The sequence below is a fragment of the Tauraco erythrolophus genome, chromosome 4, assembly GCF_009769465.1.
Source record: "Tauraco erythrolophus isolate bTauEry1 chromosome 4, bTauEry1.pri, whole genome shotgun sequence".
Taxonomy (NCBI): domain Eukaryota; kingdom Metazoa; phylum Chordata; class Aves; order Musophagiformes; family Musophagidae; genus Tauraco; species Tauraco erythrolophus.
Window position 1 is genome coordinate 60,011,937 of NC_141468.1, and position 19,454 is coordinate 60,031,390.

A 19,454-nucleotide genomic window follows, 5' to 3' on the forward strand; every position below is an offset into this window, starting at 1 on the left:
TGTATCCCACCAAAGAAGCGAGGTGGCGCAAAGCGATTCCTCCGAGACACAGCCGCCCCTGGCTGGACCGTCTCCCCGTACCCCCAGTCCCTCGCCGTCCCCACGGCCGGCGTTCCGTTGCCTCTCTCCCACCCCTCCGGGTGCGATGAGAGGCTTCGGGGACCGGGGCCGCGACCGAGACCGCGGCGGGTAAGGGGCGGGCGGGAGAGGGGGGGGAGGGGGGGGCGGCGGGCAGGCCGGGCCTGGCGGAGGATGGGGACGTGTCGCGGCGCGGGTCGACATGGAACGGGGGCGGTGGAGGGAGCGGCTGCCCCGCGTTGGGGGCCTGGTGGGAGGAAGGCCGGGGAGAGGAGTGAGGACGAGGAGGGCGCGTTAAGCCGGCGTTATTGAGGGGAGCTTTTCCCTCCGAAATTCTCGTGTGGGGGTGAGGGGGAGCCGGAGACTGTATTAGTACGATTCTGCCAGCAAGGGGGGTGGTGGGTTGTTTGGGTTCGGATTGTTTTTTTATTTGGCGTGTCCGTCGTTCGTGTGTAACCGTGTGTGCCTCGCTTGCACTTTTAAGGGCTGCCTTTTCCTTTCTCTTCTATCTTTAATTTATATTCTGTCAGCCCTCCTCTTTTTTACCCTGCTTCCCCCCCCCCTCACCCCTAAACCACGGAGGTCTTGGTGGCCCTGGCAAAGGTGGTTGGACGATCTGCCCTTCTGATTGTCATTGCTCCTTCCGGACTTCTAGAAAGATGGCAGTTGGGGAAGGATCTTTCTCAGTCGCACTCCCAGGCTTATCGTGAGAGGAAATGAGATTGAAAACTGCTGCCGTGCAGGGGACGTGCATACTCGGGAGGGTGATCGCGGTAAACATGGCCCTACACTGCACTTAACCAGCGTGACCAGGCTTACGTAGCAGTCAAACAGGAGTTGTCCGTGTGGCACTGCAGAGGCCTGCTGCTTGATACTCTGGATTCTACTGTTAAAAGAAAGCTTGGCTTGGGAAAGGGTTTTTGCGGGTTTGATTTTTTTTTTTCCCTTCCGAGGATGGCAGCAATAAATACAATGTCATTATAGTATATAACTAGTTTGAGAATTGAGGGTTTTTTTAAGGGGTGAAAGTAATAAGACGTTCATCCCAGGACTTTTTAAAGAGAAGTTAGAACTAATTTAGGAGAGTGGCATTTTCTGTCCTTCAGATCACAAGTAGTTAGGCCTCTGTTCTCAAGGATTAACAATAAACATATCGTGTGGGTTCTGTTAATATGACAGGCTAGATCTTAGTTAATGAGTCTCTTTTTTTCCTCTTTTTTTTTCAATCTTTTTTTTTTTCTTTTTTTCCTCCCCCTTCCTTTCCTTTGTTCTTGTTTTTCCTCCCCACTCGGAGATTCAGGAATATTTTGTTTACATATTGCAGTGCATTTTAACATTTAGTTTCTTGTCATCTGTGGAGAGAGATAGTTGTATCCTTGCTTTATCTTACACCCACGTTTCACGCTCTGAAATTAAAAGATACTTTGACTTTTTTTCACAGGGAGGACGGTTCTAGTGTTTTTCCACTATGAGATTTCCAGCTCAGTTTAATGCAAGGACATGGGAGTAAATGGTTTGACAAGTCTGAGATAGTTCAGGCCCCAGCTGTTTTTGGAGTTCAGTGAGTGCGTTCGAGTATGCAGATTTATATAGTTACTTAACACTGTCCAAAGCCCTGTCACAACACTTGGCATGCCTTAAAATTTGTGTAATCTCATTTTGTGTAAAGACTTTGATTATAGATGATTTTTGTTTTCTTTTTCATAAGTGAAAGGAGTGCTTACATGCTTCTTTGAGAAGTTTTTGGACATTTGCATGGAAAATAGTTTTCTTGGCATATAAGCCTGGAAGCTTTAATGCATCAGGATTCAGTGTGTTATATACATCTGTTTGAGGTGTGAAAATATTTGTAACCACTAACACCCATCATACTTCATAAATAACCTCTACAAAATTTTGGGCCACCCAGCATGCTGGTTAAGTGCCATTTGAAAGTTTATCACCATCTCAGTACTGATTCTTTCATAAGCTAATCAAGTATGCACTTTCTGTTTTCCTCCTGTCAGGAACCAGTTGTAGGTGACTTCTTAGAATGGAAAGTTGTGCTGTTTTGCTCGGGAATTTAACCAGTTCACTTGGTTCTGGCCCAGAATTGGTGGCACCAGTAGTATTAGAGAATGTTTCGGCTCGGTCTGAATTTATGCTTGAAAAGAGAACTGTTGGCAAATCAGTGGAATAATGTTAGATTTTAAATCAGTTTAACTGGATTTGGAATCTCATTTTACATGTAATCAGAATGTGAAGTGGCAGTTACTGCCAGTTTAGTGGATAAACTTCAGCAGAGGCAGTGTTTGAGGACTGCTGCAGGGCTCGCTTCTTTCAGGTCAGCATACAGCCATATTGCGTATAAGAATGGAGAACTGAAACTATGTGACTTATGTAAAATACAGCCGTTCTTCCCTCTGGATAGCTGTGGAGCAAATACTCGTAGTACTCAGCCATTTCAGTGTCCAACCTTGCAATCAGTTCTTCCATACGTTTCCTTTCATAAGGAAACTAATTGGCCTTTTGAACCTCCCACTGACTTCAGAGAGATTATGGGGTTTGTTAGAACTATTTGGATACAGAAATAATTGTCATTTTGACATCAAGTTAGCATGATCAATAGCAGACATCTTCAGTAAAGCTGAATGTCCCTGTAAATGAATCATAGAATCATAGAATGGCATAGGCTGGAAGGGACCTCAGAGATCATCTAATCCAGCCTCCCTGTCATGGGCAGAGACGCCTCTCAACTAGACCAGGCTACTCAAGGCTCCGTCCAACATGGCCTTGAAAACTCCAGAGCGGGGGCAGCCACAACTTCTTTGGGCAATTTATTCCAAAGTCTTACCACCCTCGTACTGAAGAATTTCTTCCTAAAATCTAATCTAAATCTGTTCTCCTTCAACTTAAACCCATTTCCCCTTGTCCTATCAGTGGACACTCTTGTAAAAAGTCCCTCCCCAGCCTTCCTGTAAGTTCCCTTCAGATATTGGAAGGCAGCTATTAGGTCCCCCCGAAGTCTTCTCTTTTCAAAAATCTATACTATTGAAAATCTATACTATGAAAATCTATACTATTTCTTTTAACTTGGTCATTAAAGAAAATATAATGTTTAAATTAATTTTTGAAGTTGTGTTTCACAGTCTTTACATATGACAAAAATTGCTGATTCTGCAGGCCATCTGGGGAATATGATAGACATACTGATGGGAAAATAAGGGATTTTTATAGGAGAGGGAAGAGACTTAATGAAATAGTTACAGCAAAGCAAACATTTTAAAACTTACTTAGCAGGTTTCAGGTTAAGTTATATCTACCATACTTAGCTTTTCCAACAATGTAACTGCTTTTTATTGTTATTATGTTGGTTTGAGTTCTGGTTTTTTGGTCTCTCAATCAGTATAATTTGTAGTTTCCATTGGAAGTGATTTAAAGAGAAAATGTCGTTAATGTCTGAACAGATAGTCTTGTACTTAAGATAATTCAGAAATTTATTTAAGATCTTCATTTTTTAGCAACTCCCGACCCCCGGTTACTAGTCTAAGAAGATTACTTTGGGATTTTTGTTGCTTTTGGTTTGTTTCGTTAACAGCTTTTTATTGACTAGCAGACTGCCTGGGTAAGATGCAGACGCTTTGAATTTACTATCTAAATAAGAGTCTTGTTCTAAACCGGCGTGGCTCTTAAATTCGTATTTTGCAAAAAGCTGTAGATTTATCAACCAAAATCTGAATTACGACAAAATTTGACCTTCTGCTGTGTTTGTATGCTACTAATAAAAGAGCTGTATTTTTTTTGGTGGAATTTTAAAATACATAATTTATAATATTTACAGTAAATAATCATTTTATGCCACTCAGATTTCAGTTACTGCTACAGATTACTGCCAGAAGCTTGTGTTTTATCTAATGCATCAATTAGTCATTACAGTTAGTTCTTAACCTTCTTAAATGTATTAATTTAACTGAATGAAGAAAACTTGTGGAGAAAGAGCAGTAGCTTCTGAGTAGTTCTGCTAGTTTGGAATTTTTTAGCAGAATAAACAGTAGCTTCTCTTGAGTCTTCATCAAAAACATTTGAGAGAGGATATGATTTTTCCGGGGTACTTTTTTTTTTTTTTTTCCCCCTTGTTAGACTCTGGTTTAAATTTTTTTTTTTTTTTCACTTGCTTTGGTCTCAGAATTAGAGGTTTGACTGGACTTGTTTACTTTCTGCTCTTTGCTCTGTTTTGTTTTTCATTTGAGGCATACTGCTTGATAAGAAAGGAGAAAATACATAGAGAGGAAGGCAATGAAGTACCTATTTTTGTGTAAAACTAACCTTGAGAGAGATTCAAGGAACTTCTGTTTAGATATTTTTCTCATCCCTTCAGTCTGACCATGTTTTAAGTGTACTGGTAGTTTCAAGAAAAGATAAATGCTATAGCTGTGCTCACAGCATTGTCCTGAGGGAGGGAACCTTGAGGTAGAAACCTAGAGACAGGGGCTTTAAGGTGGTGACTTACAAATGGCTGTACTGGAAGGAAACTTCAAGATGGTTTTGGGTTTAGAACTGACTTAAAGCAGGTTTATGTTACTGCAAGAAGTTGTATGCCTTCATAGCAATTGGGGGAGGAGGAAAAAAGAGTGGAAAATGTGTAAGAAACCTACAAATTCCGGAGTGATTAAATACTCTTATTTATAACTAACATTGATGTTCCCAGGTTCGGAGCAAGTCGTGGAGGTCCTCTTCCTCCAAAGAAATTTGGTAATCCGGGAGAACGTTTACGTAAGAAAAAATGGGATTTAAATGAACTACCCAAGTTTGAGAAGAATTTTTACGTGGAACATCCAGAAGTGGCCAGGCTTACTCCGGTAAGTGTTCAGATCCTGTCTGTTCCATTTTGCCTACAACAGAAAATGTCACAAGTGGAAAAACTTGTCCTAGGAAGTCTGAGACAGTGTGTCATAGAACTGTCTTTTCGTTAAGCTTGTTTGGTATGTGTCTACTCTGCAGGATGCTGCATCTAGTTGCCTTCAATATTTAACGTTAGCAAAGGTGATGCTTCTGCTCTTAGCTGTTCTTATGCAAGGTATTTTACGTTTGGTCCTTTGTAATTCATCATCATAACACTTGTCTGATGCAGCTATTCATCAGTATAGATGAGACTTAGAGGGCTTGAGAGTTGCAGTACTGGGGAGGCCCTGAAAGAACCGAAAATAGTGAACTAAGAGTGGCAGAAAGATATGAGAAACATTTGAAAGAGCATTTTATTGTAATAATAATTCAGGCTGAAAGAGGCCATGGGAGATTTGTAGTCTAATCCTCTGCTCAGAGCAGGGCTAACTACAGAACTGGAGCAGGTTGCTTAGTGCCTTATCTTTTTGAGTTTGGATATCCTCTCTGGGTGGCTGTGCCAGGGCTCAATGTTTCTGATGCCCCCCCCCCCAATAATTATTTGCAACATCTTCTCTATAGTGACCCATCAGGTAGTTGAAAATAGCAGTTAAATGTTAAATTCCCCCATTAGTCCTCTGTTTCCCAAGCTAAGTAAATCTAGTGCTCCCGATCTTTGTACTGCCTGTACTCCAGCCTCTAGCTTTCCCCCATAACTGGACGTGCCCTGTTAAAACAGTGCACTTCTTAAACTGAGGGCTCAAAACTGGATGCCGTACTTTTTGTTTACGCTGTAGATACAGTAATCTCCCTTTCCTACCCAACTGGAGTCTAGAAGTCTTTTTTTCCCTCTTTAATGCCTTTTTATATTTAGAAGTTAAGAGATTTCATTCTTAATATGATGAAACAAACAAAATGTTCTTATCTAATTACATAGACTTACAAATTCTTATGCAAAATATTCATGAGGTATTTATATGGCATAAAGGAATTGAAGGAGGCATTGGCTTTTTAAAAGAGAGACAACAGCTTGAACTACTGAATCACAGTTTGCGTTAGCTGTGGTAGCTGTCTTTGCCTTAGCCAACTAAAAGAGTTTTTGTGTTTTCCCCAGAAGTTGTTTTCTTTTTTTACCTGTTCATTCAAGCTCAAGAGATTCTCACAAATAGTAAATTTATTGCTTTGGATAAAGTGCATGTTTGGTATTGATGTGTATCTTTCTGTTGATTTTTAATGAGCATTAGAATAAGGTCATGAATTGTGGAGACACGTTGCAAAGCACAGTTGGACTGGCAAGATAACCTAGACAAAGATAAAACACTTCTAATCCTAAAATTATGCTTATGTGGATACACATTTCAGAAATATTTGAAGAGTTTCCATTATTTAAAAAATTGCAAGGTCTTAGAGTATCACTATGACATTGTCTGGGCTTCTTTCATGTAGAAAAGAAGTGCTGGTTCTGAAAAGATTCTGAGCAACGTTTCTGAGTTGCAAGTTGTCCAGCAAGAGCTTTGTGTTTAACCGTCTCTGGAATGTGTTCATTGAAGGAGGGGAACTGTCCTGCCTTCTGCTTGTTCATAGTATATTAGGGCCTATTTATTTTGTTTAGTTCTTAGGACTGTCATATGAATCATGTTTCTTATCTGATCCTCTGTTTCTAATAACTTTTGAAAATATGGGTCATTTCTGGCTTCTGGAAGACGAGTAAAATTCTTAAAAATACCATATTAATACACTTTTCATTAAAAAGGGCTGGTTAAAAGAAGAGAGAAACATTAGTCCTAGACTGCATAGAGAGCTCATACCTCTGAATATTGGAGAAGCTATGTAGTAGCTCAATCTCAAGATAAAATCTTTAGGAAGCAGTCCTTTTTAGATCTCCATTTCAATTCGACTCTCTAATGAAGCAGTTACCCAGAGGTGTGAAGTGAGTTTATAGTTAGAAACACGCACTTTAAGTCCCTGCTGAGATTCAGCATTTGTCTTGTTTTTTTTGTTTTTTTTTATTTCCACATAAATAGTATGAAGTAGAAGAATTGAGAAGAAAGAAGGAGATAACGATTCGAGGAATGGAGGGCTGTCCCAAGCCTGTGTTTGCCTTCCACCAGTGTAGCTTTCCACGTAAGTACTTTGCCATTCTTTAAGAAAATGAGGATTACTCAAAAACAATAACTGTTTAGCCCTGTTCTGTTTTCTAAAAGGTTTTCTGAAGCCTCAGTTATCCTTAAGAAATTTTTTCTTAAATTCTTAGAGTATGTGATGGATGCCTTGATGGACCAGAACTTCACAGAACCCACTCCAATTCAGTGCCAAGGCTTTCCACTAGCCCTCAGTGGTCGTGATATGGTGGGCATTGCGCAGACTGGCTCTGGGAAGACACTAGCAGTATGTATTCTTCCCTTTTATTTAGTTAGTTCTCCTGGTCGCTTTGCAGAAATTACCCTTGGCTACTTGCTAGTAGGTTTTGAGCTTGTCAGTACTGCAAGCATAAAGTGAGATAATGTGTTTTTTAAAGCTTGCTTTGTTGCATCAGGGGTGAGACTCAACTAGCCTGTCTTATTCACAGGCAAGTATTTTGTATCTCTTTCTGCTTGGATGCTTAGTGGCTTCTCTTTGCTCTGTGCCTATGTCGTGTTTTAGGAAATAGCATGTGCTTTTTAAAGTATTTGTTTTCTTAACTATGCAAGTTAAAAAAGGTTGAGTTTCCAAGGTATACATTAATTTTATCTGCAGTGGTTAAGAAGGCATTTTATGAAAAGCATTGATGAGAGCCAAGGATGCTCAATTCTACTACCTTAGGCTCCAAATTTAAATGAGCCTTCATTTCAGAAGTGCTGAGCAACTATATTTTGTACTTACGTCAAAGCAGGTGTGTTGGTCAGCAGCTCTGAAAATGTTTGGTTCTGTTGGATAAATGCTAGTATCTCTTTTTGTAGAATCCTGATTTTTATATAGCCAAGGTTTCTTGCCGTCTCTCACATCAGATGTTGGCTTCTTGAAGGGATGTTAAGCTAAATGGGATCTTGCCATGGTCCATTGTCATGGCAGGACGTCATTGGCATTGAATGTTGAAGTCCTGTATCTTGACTTAAAATTCTTCTGTTTTAGTACTTGTTGCCTGCAATTGTTCACATCAACCACCAGCCATATTTGGAGAGAGGGGACGGCCCAATTGTAAGTGCTTGTCAGTTCTCTTTGTGTGTATGGCATGGCATCATTAATGAGATGTGTACTTTATTTCATTGGAATATGGGAATAGTAAGTAGAGAAATGTTTACTATCACAATGTGAACGTCCCACTCGTTAGCTGAAATTTTGTGCAATTGCTGACGTAGCCTAAAGATGTTTAAATGTTTTAGCTAATAAAGAGCAGATGGTCCAACTTTGCTTACGGTATCTATGCGTAGCCCTTAAGCTAGGGATGTGTATGCAGCTTGCCTACCCTGAATCTATTCCTTTTGCAGTGTCTGGTTCTAGCACCTACTAGAGAGCTGGCCCAGCAAGTGCAGCAGGTCGCTGATGATTATGGCAAGTGCTCAAGACTCAAGAGTACCTGCATATATGGAGGAGCACCCAAAGGTCCCCAAATCAGAGATCTAGAAAGAGGTAATTTTAAAATGGCTGTTTGCAGTTTGTGGAGGAGGTGATATTGTAAAATCTCTGCAAAAAGAAAATTATCTTCTTAAAACCTGTTTGGAAAAGGGAGTGCATGAAAGAGTGACCACCTCTTTCTCCAGTTACAATGATAGTTCATGAGGTAGTTCTCTTCTTTGTTGTGTAGTGACTTATTTGGATATTAGATTTCCTTTCTGTTTTCTCTTTGAACTTTCCACTTGCTAAGATCATCAGGATCTTAGGGAAAAGGAAAAGGAAGGGGAAAGGGAAGGAAACTTACCAGAAAGAGAACAGGTTATTTTGAAGAAACACAGTGGCAGCGAGCATAAGGAATGATTTTTCTTAAGCCAGATTTCAAGTTTTCTGCCCAGGCTTGTTCAAATAATCAAACTTAATTTCTGAATGTATAGAAGGTTCTTTACACAGTATGATTTGGGTTTTTAGGTTGTTCTTTAGCACTGAGCTCTATTTCTGTTCATGTACGCCATGACATTCTGTAACTGCGTTTCCGTACATAGCAGGGGGCTGGAGTTGGAAGTGATGAGAAACCATGGTTCTGCAGCACCCACTGTCACACGGTAGTGCTCAAGTGACCTAACCTTCGTTTCAAGGGCTAGTTACATATAATTTCAAATGCAGGGGTGTGCTGATGGCTTTCATCTTCACTAGATTAAAAAAAAATAGTAGAATTATGTGAAAAGATGTAAGAAGTATTAACAAGGTAAGCTTATATATACAGATCTACTCAAGAAATCAGAAAATTTTGCTTACCACTGCAGTTTGCAGAGTCATTGTTGACAACTGCAGTAATGGGATAAAGGCACGCATGGTAGAAGGCTGTGGGATAGCTCTCTTCAAGAAAATGGTAGTGCATTCCAATTGTAGAGTAACATCTTCAAGGGAAGAGTCAAAGGTTACATGAAGAGACCTTTGGAGCATCAGCTTGGTGGGTTTTTGCACATCTTTGTGGACTGCTGTAAAACGTGTTCTGCGGACGAAGCAAACCCTTTGGTTAGAGGATGTGGGCATGTTCAGTGCTCTCAGTCCTTTCAAGATGTTACTGTCTTTGGATGATTGCTTAGTATTTTCTGTAGCAAAGATTATTGAACAGATAGAGTCAGAAAACTTTTTTATTTTCACAGTTGTGATCTTTGAGGTATTTAGTGAATTTACTTCAGAGGAGTACATCATTGACAACAGAGATTGCAGTTTATTCAGTCTCCCTGGCAGAGCAGTGGCTCCATTAGAAGTCTTAATTAATTCTTGTATGAGCTTTGTAGAAACCAGAAGTATGCCCAGCTTTGTCAGCTCTGAGGAGTCCAGGTTGACACAGACAAAAAGATTTGGGTTGCCACAAAATACTCTGCATCTGTAAGTGCAGTATCAAGAAAGCTGTTGGGGTTTTGCTCTTTTTCAGCCCCCTGCTTCCCTAAACTTACCTTCTGTGGACATTTTAGTGACACTGAAGGACTCATCTGTAAGATCTGGGAATCGATGGAAAACAGTCCTTTTTTTAAGGAATGTATAAATTGCCATACTTGATATTAGGTTGAGTATTTGAATTCTGTTTTTACACTAACAAATGCAGGCAGGATGGTTGTCTGTCACTGTTAATATTAGCCCATGCTTTGGCTTTACATATTAGAAAAAAGAAAAGTGGAAGTAATTTGACCTGTATAGCAAGAGGGGCACTTCATGTTTGATTAACATGGGGAGTTTAGCTGTAGTTTGCTCTTATTTTCTAGAGAGCTCTCTAGGCTGCATAATTTGGGATGAAGGTGGGTCAGGCTTGAATAGAAACTTATTTTACCTCTGATTTTTGGACAGCTCTTCACTGGTGTTTTCTGACAGTAAGCTTTTAGCTTCTGTACTGCATTTATTTTTCTAATGGCACTGTAACAGTAATTTCAGAATGGAAAAAAATTATTAAAAGAAACTAGGGCTTCTACTGAAATGACTCAATCTTTGATACGAATGAGGGTGGTGTTTTTTTTTTTTTTTTAACAATTTTGCTCTGGAAGGTGATTCATTATGACTAAAAATACCAATTGACATTCAAATGAAGAGCCTTACTCTTTCTCCTCATTCTGTTTTGAAGGTGTGGAGATCTGCATTGCTACACCAGGTCGCTTGATTGACTTCCTTGAGGCGGGAAAGACCAACCTTCGTCGGTGTACGTACCTGGTGCTGGATGAAGCAGACAGGATGTTGGACATGGGATTTGAACCCCAAATTCGTAAAATTGTTGACCAGATAAGGGTGCGTGAACCTTGTAAAAGGACAGCCTCCTTTAGTTTCCCATTCAAAGTCCAATACCTTAAATAAATCTGTTTTCCCTTTTTCTTAGCCCGACAGACAGACTCTGATGTGGAGTGCCACCTGGCCAAAAGAAGTGCGCCAGCTTGCTGAGGACTTCCTGCAGGACTATGTTCAGATCAACGTGGGAAACTTGGAGCTGAGTGCCAACCACAATATCCTGCAGATAGTGGATGTATGCATGGAAAGCGAGAAAGACCATAAGTAAGCTGATTTTCCTCCCATTTCGTTTTTTTCGGTAGTACTTAAAAATCTACATTGCTTTGAAAGCCAAATATGAATTCCAAATAGTGAAATTACTCATAGTGTTATTTAACCTTTGAGTGTTACAAAATGAGTCCTGTAATTAACTATTCCATTGCATATGTTCTCACCATGCCCTTGTACAACAGACCTAAATTCTGTGTGGTACTGACTGACTTGTGTGGATGCGTGTTGTGTGTGTTCTCAGTGTAGCTGAGAGAGCGCTCCTGTTTTCTCATGTACGTGGATATACATCTTAGCTCTCGTGTCTGTTTTAGGCTGATACAACTGATGGAAGAAATCATGGCAGAGAAGGAAAACAAGACTATCATCTTTGTGGAGACAAAGAGACGATGTGATGATCTCACTCGAAGGATGCGCAGAGATGGGTGATTAGCTTCCCCCCTCCCTCCTCTTGTTTCTAGTGGGAAACAAATTGTAATCAGAAGCAGTAAGGTTTAAGTGTTCGTGATGCTGTTGTTGGGAACAACTTCTCTATTCTTTTCTTCGATGAATTCAGTCTTAGTTTCCCAGAAGGTTCCAGTCCATCGAAGCGTTAGTGCAAGAGAGAGTATTTGTAAGCTGGGCAGCTTTTGGTGTATCAGAATACCGATACGCTTATCGGAACTGTATCAGTTTAGCGAATGTGAGTTGGCTTAGATGGTTGGTTGTGTACGTAGTGGGTTTAACATGCAAGAAGCAAACCAGTATACATGCTAGGTAGGTACAGGCCAGAGAATAAAATATTTCTCAAGTCTTTTTTTTCACTGAAATGCCAATAAAGTTTCCTATTGTCTTTAGTGTATGTACTTTCTGTCTATACTAATGTGCATGTCTGTTTGGCAGTTGGCCCGCTATGTGTATCCATGGAGACAAGAGTCAGCCAGAAAGAGATTGGGTGCTTAATGGTGAGTCCATCACTGAGGGGAGAGTAACTTGGGCTGCTGTACGCAATTTACTGAGATGTGCGTTTCTCTGGTCGTCTTTTTTTTTGTCTCTATACCCAGTAGATACATTCAAAAGAACTTCCTTTGCCCTTTTACTGTTAATTTTGGTGCTTATATTTGCCCTTTTTTTGTTCTTATTTGACAAAAACAGAGTGGGAAAATTGCTTTGACTCAGAGAGCTGGATATTGAAAAAAGTTAACGTATTATATCCTGACTTGCTGGGGTTTCTGAAATTGACTGATTAAACCATGGCGTTGACCCATCTTACCTAGATTGTGGAAAACGAGCATTTAGTGTAAATCAAGTTCAGGTAATTTTATCTTTTTGGAAAAAATCTTACTTCATAGCATGCTTTGTTTTACAGAGTTTCGTTCTGGAAAGGCTCCTATCCTCATTGCTACCGACGTTGCATCTCGTGGGCTAGGTTTGTACACATAGACCACTCTTGCCTACTGCTGCCTATTTTTCTTCTTTGGACTGAAATATGTTTTGTTTTTTAAAAAAAAAAAAATTCAAAGCGTGATTTTCCCCCACATGTGAAATACGTTTTTTAACATTAATCTTTTTTTTTTCTTTCATATTCAAAGTCTCTTCCTGCTCCTAATGAACAGGCTTTGGTCTGCAGCAAGGCCTAGGCATGACCAATCGATCGCCAAGAGGGAGAAGAGACGTCCAATTATGCAACCCAACCCTTCCACCACACTCACTTCTTCCCCAAATCCAGCTTTTGTTGCTGGATGATAGGGATGGATTGCTCTCAGTTCAGAGCGTGTCAGATAAAGTTCAAGTAGGAAGTTGTGGGAGAACATTTCAACAGCAAATAGCTAATATTCTCCCTGTATGCCACACCACAGATTTGAACATACCAACCCCAGTGTACACGCATGTTTACCCCGCAGATGTGTTCACATCTGAGAAAGCACTGCTCCAGATCTTTGGTCTTGACATATAACCTTCCCTCCTCTGTGTTCCTTCTAGGCAGGGCCACCGAGATTATATATGGCCTTTAGCATCATGTTACCCAAATGTGTAATTGAATCAGAATTGCACAGTTCTGTTCTGGTGATATGAAAATGATCTGTCTGGATGCATCAGTTGTGCCCCCTTTTTTAATAAGCATCTGAATTGTGAAACACTGTGTGCTAAACACAGTCCTTGCACGTCTGCCCACTCTAGAAGAGGAGGATGACTTCTGAAGTGCCCTGAGTTTAATAATGGACATTGAATATCGTCCCTTCCCTGAGTTTGGTAGAAGATAAGCTACTTGGGAGTTGATATCTTGTAGTAGTAAATTTTAGACAAAATTATTGCAAGTCATGGCAAATAAGCTCAGAAGAATCTCTAGCTGTTAAAAATCTCAGTTCTCTGAGCTCTCTCTTTTTTCTATGCTGAAAGGGTGGCTGTGCTGTGCATCATAACAGTCACTTCAATACAGGCAGACCATTACTAGACTTGGCAGCCTTTGTTCACACAACCTTCACCCCTCCTTCCCCTCCCCCCTCAAAAAACGTCCAACACTTCCTCAGAGAGGTGATTATATGGACTTCAGTCTCTGCCCTCTAGGGTCATGTCTGGACCTGTGCAGTTAGAACTTGGGCCTGTTGGGAGAAGGGACTGAGGCCTGAAACCACTTTATATGAAAGAGAGCTGCTTTCTCTAGCAGCATTTTTAAACAGGCTTGCTATGTGCTGGTAGCTTCTTTGTGCATCTTGCCTAGACATTTAAAAACAGCCTCACCCCCCTCAAAAAAAACACTCCCCCCAAAACTACTCAATTGGATAACACTTCAGAAACAGTCTCCCCACTTCCCTTCCTCCACTTCACCTGAGCTAAGGGGGAAAGGTACCAGAGTCTGTTTCTTGTTACTGAACAACATCTCTGCTTGTTTTGGGGCCCTGAGTTTGCTGCTTCTTAAAATAAGTCACTTAACTGGCAAACTTCTGGACGACTTCCTCCAAGATCCTGGAAAGTGAAGGCTTCTACCTAAATAACATAAAACAGGGGCGCGCGCCTTTTGGCTGAGTCACCAGGGCTTTCCCTCTTCCTAATGGAACATTGGTTTCAAAAAAGCTTCTTCCAGGTAAGTTCTGAGTCCCGTAATGACTTCTTTGTGATAATTCCCTGGAGTGAGGTCCTCTCTCTGCACTGATTTTTTTTTTTTTTTTTTACTTTAGTTTTTGTTCAGTCTATTAAACTAAAAACATTGAATTTGTTTTGTTTTGTTTTCTTTAACAGAAGCTTTGATATCAGCTGCAGATCATTCTCAGTGCAGGGGTGGGGGCACATCTACATTGATGGTCTAAACAGCTCTCTAGACTAGCATGTTTGCTAGTTTCTCTCTCTCCTGATTAATAATCGGAGACTGTCTGTGCCGTAGGGTGTTCTGATGGTCTGACAAGGGGAACATTTCCCAGGTAGCTGTCAAAAACGATGTACAGTTTCAATTCTTGATCCTGCTACATTATCTTCTAAAAGCGCAGGAAGATTGTGAGTGTGTGCAAACGCTTCGGAGCATGCTAGACTGGAGAAGCCGAGTCTTGTACTTGCTCTGGTCTTTTCTTCAGCGAGCTGTGTGCTCTACCAGGACCACTTCCTAGTCTGGAGAACACCCTTGCGTTTTCCTCTTCCTGCCTTCCCATTCTTCCCGCTCCTCCCAGTCAGTCAGTTCCGTCTGCATCGGTAGCTACAATTCCCTGTGCTTTCTGCCAGGAAAGCATGTCCTTGTATCTTCTCTGGTAATTCATGTCGCTTTGCTGCTGATGGATGTGCAAAACGGGACTGACTGAGGATCACGTAGCCTGCAGCTTGTCAGACTAGTTACACCCTGGCTGTGAAGATGCATCTGTCATACGTACTCCTCTCTTTACTTCTTTAAAAAACTCTGTTGCATCAAGGACCCTAGCTGGAGACTCGCGCAGGCCCCCTGTGAAACCTGCCTTCTCACTCCCTTTTTTTGGTGTGATTCAGGACTTTGGAGTCAGCAAAGACTGAGGAGCCCCTGCCTTTGCTGTAATAAGAAACAGACATAAAGTCCCCCTCTTGTCACTACAACCCTCTTGTTTTTATTTTTCCTACAACCCCTTTGAAATTGATGCAGTCTGGGCAATAGATGCAGTCCGACCCTTTGGATGTAATTTTTGTATCTTCATTTTTTTGACAATTGCCCCTAAGAACCCCGAATAGGGGACAAAAAGCGTTGGAGGACCTGAAACTTTTACCTGAAGCCAGGTTCTCCGGCGCTTCACAACCAAATGGGGCTACAGAGAAGCGTCTAAGCCAGTTCACAGAGCGAGCGTGTGTGGGGACTTCTCGCTGCCATGGACCCTTGATGCATGCTCCCGGCGCTCCAGTGGTCCCGTGTCAGAGGGCGGAGTTTTCGAAAGGAGGCCGCCAAAAATAAAAGGCAAAGAGACGGGATCGGCTGCAGCGGTTTCCCACAGGAGGAGGGAGTGTGCATCGGTCTGGTAACAAACAGAGAATGTTTCTCTCTTTAAAACAACAAAAAACAAAAGGAAAGGAAAACAAAAATCTGTGTTTATCTTGGATATTTTCAGAATATCCTTCTTAAAATGCAGATTTTTATTTTTTTTTTATGAGCTGTTAGGGCACTTACTGTTAATACCATTTTTAAAGTATTGTATAATGTAGCAAACAGGTGCTTTTGGTGTTGAGGTGCTTTCATGGAAGTGTTACACTGACATTTACTTTGTTTCTGTCCCATAAGTTTACAAAGTCTGACTTCCCAAAAGGCATGCAGTTCTGATCTCCTAAATATTAATGTTATTTTGTATACAAAGCAATTTTGATTGTTTCATTTCCTGCTTCCATCTGACACTGGAAGTAGGGAATTGTTAATGGAATTCAGGATTGTCCAAATTACAAAAACTTGCCAGAACTGGACAGAACGGCATGGTGAAATGTTAGTGCAATGCATTCTGGTGGTAACTACAAAGCTGAGTTAAGATATTCTAGGTCTGGATAATTTGTAATGAGTTGGCTGAATAATACTAATATAATTGGAGTGTCTTAAGCTTTAGGCTAGGGAAAGTAGTGCACTGTATTTATTAGGACTGTAAAAGTAAATATTTTTAAGATTGCCTTTTATTTCATGTTACCAAGTGTAAGGTAAGTGATCTCATTACCGTTACTATTTGTTAGACTTCTCCCAACAGAGTAAAAGCTTTACTGTGGCAGTTCTGCCCTTCCTCCACCCCAGTTTGCTCTGTCTGATGGTGGCATTTTCACTTTCCAGATTGTGTTTTGTTTGTTTTTTTTTTTTAAAGTATGAAATTCAGTTAGCTCATTCACAAACATCAGTGTCTTTGACACATGAAGACAGAGAAATGCATTCCGGGGAGGATGAATTTGAGTGCAGGGCAAAACTGCTTTAAAATTAACACTGTTTTTCAGGGCACTCGTCTTTGTTCCTGATAATCTTAAATTGGAGTCTTGTACTCTTTTGGGATGAGTCTGTCTTGTATTTATTCCATGCAATTACTAACTTTGTATTTTTTTTTCTTATTACTGTCACCTGCATTCGTGCTCCCCACCTTTCGTTGGCACGTCCTCTCTTCTTCTCCCCTTTCCTCAACCCCACCCCTTCACTGTGCTTCGCACCTGGGCACTTCACAAGACGTGGAAGATGTTAAATTTGTGATAAACTACGACTATCCGAACAGCTCTGAAGATTATGTGCATCGTATTGGCCGTACCGCACGTAGTACCAACAAAGGTACTGCCTACACCTTCTTCACGCCAGGAAACCTGAAACAAGCCAGGGAGCTTATCAAAGTGTTGGAAGAAGCCAATCAAGCCATCAACCCAAAGCTGATGCAGCTTGTGGACCACAGAGGAGGAGGAGGTGGTGGTGGAGGTAAAAGCACATGGGAAAAGGGCTACACAGGGAATAGGTTCCCTATTTTGAGGGAGGGAAGATTAAAAGAGGGTAGGGAAGTAGTAAGTGCAAGTCTAAGATAACAAACAGTAGATTAGCAATAAAGCTGTTTTGTACTTGAGATCTTGACACGTTATGTAGAGGTAGTATTTCTGTCCAAAAGAGTTAGTCCATTGTTGTACCTCAGCTGTACAATTTTTTTTTTCCTGATAATTTCCTCACAGAGCTAATTTTGCTTAAATTAATTAATTCCTTGCAGTTCCAACCTAAGCACAGGCAACAGAATGTGTGTGCATGCACTTAGGAAGGGATACATGGACTTTACCTTCAGGGACTGAGACTATTTTTCCTCCCATTTCCCTGAAGGAATAGTAAGTTTCATTATATTTCCAAGTTAGTCCTGAATTTCTTCACTTTCTTTGTCTCTGACCGCATGCATTTAGAAGAACCCCTTTTGAACTTAGTATTTACACCTTGAACAAAATGAAGAGACATATGCACAGCTGTGCAGGGAAGTTGTAGACAGTCAAGAGAACTCCTTGTGGGCAGAATTGTGGAGGTAGAAGGGGAGAAAGGGTGGCATCATTGTACCAGAGTTCATTGTTTAAGACTTGTTCACGGTACTAAATCTTAATATATCCATCGCCAGGAGGTCGTTCTCGTTACCGAACGAGCAGTTCAGTAAACAACCCTAACCTGATGTACCAGGAGGAGTGTGACAGGAGGCTCCGGGGAGTGAAAGAGGGCCGGAGAGACTCAGGTGGCTTCAGAGACCGTGAGCGTGGTGACAGTTATGCCAACGGAGCCAACAAGACCTATGGCAGTGCCTACGGAAGCCCAAATTCTGCTTTTGGGGCAGCACAGAGCCAGTATGGTTACACTCAAGGGAGCTATGGAGCAGCTGCCTATGGCACGAGTGGCTATGGCACTGCAGAGTACAGTGCTAGTGGCTATGGTGCCAGCACCACAGCTGCCACCGCTGGGAGAACCTCACAGAGCACCACCCAACAGCAGTATGCAGGGATGGTGGGGCGCTCGGGCCAGCAGCCACAGCCGCTCATGTCACAACAGTTTCCGCAGCCCCCTGCCACTAACGTGATGGGCTATATGGGACAGACTGCCACCTACCAGTATCCACCCCCTCCCCCACCCCCTCCCCCCTCACGCAAATGAGACCACTCACCTGCTGGTGACCAGTGTAGACCTCTTGCATTTAAAAGAACCTTTTCTTTCTCTTATTTCCCATTGTGATGTCTCTCATGCAGGTTAGACTTAGAATTCACCATTTAAATCCCTCGAGCCCATTAAAATGGCCCCCGGTCCACATTACTGACCCTGTCCTCTTTTCTTTTCTTTTTTTTTTTTTAACAGATATATATAGTTGACTGGAAAATTTATTATTTTTGTCTTGCATGTTGAGGAAATTGGAAATTTTATTTTCTCTAAAATAAATGGATATAAGGCAGATAGGTCCCAGCTCAGTCATCTTGGGTGTCTAAGGTTTGTGTGAAAACTTGCTTTTGAGGGGAGGAAGTTTCTATTCTGTAACATGTTAACTTAATTTCAGGAAGTATCAAGAGAGGTGGGAAACTTTGGGGAGCCAAAAAGCACTTCATTTAAAATGATAAATGCAAGGGAGCAATGCTCACTTCTCCTAATCTTAATTTTATTTTTTTTTAAATAGCTCACTATTATTGCTTGTAATCTGTCGTAGGTGGCTTTCTATAGGAAAACTCTGCTCATTTGTCTGAGCTGAGCGGTGTTTAGAGTAATGCCCCAGGTACGTTGTTGGCGTTTCCTGCAGCTCTGGAAGCAGTGGACCCAACCTTCTGATACCTGTAGCAGTCTGCAGTAGGGAAGTTGGGATTAAAACCCCAGTGTCAGAGACCAAACCTGTCTTGGATTTGATACCGGAAAACCAGATAGTCGCTATTGGTACCGCTGTTGTAATACTTAGCCAAGTAAGTTCTTTCCCTACAGTTGTTAAATTGCAGCATCACAAGCACGTGGAGCCTGGTTATCCTTAAATTAGTTTCTGCTCTCAAATTCCTATTGTTGGGTTTATTGAGAGAAGTCTTATTTGAGAGCCGAGAAACTAAACAGAACTGAGATGATGAACAGCATATCTAGATAGTTTTTTCTTCACGCACAAACTGCCTCTTGCCATGGGGAATGTTCTGAATACCACTATGCTGAGTAAAATGTGACAGAGTTTTCCATGCTTAAATCTAAGAGGTTTGAATAGGGTGGGCTGGGGAGTGGGGGGGGAGGGCAAGGGGAGGAAGGGAGGAAGAGGAGATTACCTGGAATCTCCTTTTCATGAGGTAAGCCGTGAGCTGGTTAGTGCGTCTTGATTCTGAAGCTTTATTTCTTTTGTACCTTGCTCTGACTATTGCTTTTCCTGGCTTTTGAGTACATTTCCCTGCTCCATTGGTCCCTTTGAGCTGAGCTCTTGCAGGTAGGTAGCATTTTAGAAAATGTTAGAAGAGTGAAATTT

At 41.3% G+C, this 19,454-nt stretch overlaps 1 protein-coding gene across 2 annotated transcripts; it reads left to right on the plus strand.

Annotated features, from left to right (window-relative positions):
* Window positions 1-144: 144 nt before the first annotated feature.
* On the plus strand, window positions 145-19,201 carry DDX17 (DEAD-box helicase 17). Of its 2 annotated transcripts, none has more exons than XM_086611070.1 (13): window positions 145-189; window positions 4,766-4,916; window positions 6,963-7,062; window positions 7,193-7,326; window positions 8,050-8,115; window positions 8,406-8,547; window positions 10,655-10,815; window positions 10,904-11,076; window positions 11,394-11,504; window positions 11,962-12,023; window positions 12,428-12,487; window positions 16,697-16,936; window positions 17,607-19,201. In XM_086611070.1, exons 1-13 carry the CDS (start codon window positions 146-148, stop codon window positions 18,128-18,130), a joined length of 1,968 nt encoding a protein of 655 aa, XP_086467196.1. In that variant the 5' UTR covers window position 145; the 3' UTR covers window positions 18,131-19,201. The 2 variants fall into 2 exon arrangements, with proteins under 2 accessions (XP_086467196.1, XP_086467197.1); XM_086611071.1 differs by having other exon boundaries at window positions 17,610-19,201.
* Window positions 19,202-19,454: the final 253 nt, after the last annotated feature.

What these genes read in the sequence shown, in the direction of transcription:
- DDX17 (XM_086611070.1), top strand. Translation starts at nt 146, where the DNA reads ATGAGAGGCTTCGGGGACCGGGGCCGCGACCGAGACCGCGGCGG. An exon ending in GAAAGCGAGAAAGACCATAA is followed by an intron (nt 11,077 to 11,393) that starts GTAAGCTGATTT and finishes TGTCTGTTTTAG; the next exon opens with GCTGATACAACTGATGGAAG. An exon ending in AGGAGGAGGTGGTGGTGGAG is followed by an intron (nt 16,937 to 17,606) that starts GTAAAAGCACAT and finishes ATCCATCGCCAG; the next exon opens with GAGGTCGTTCTCGTTACCGA.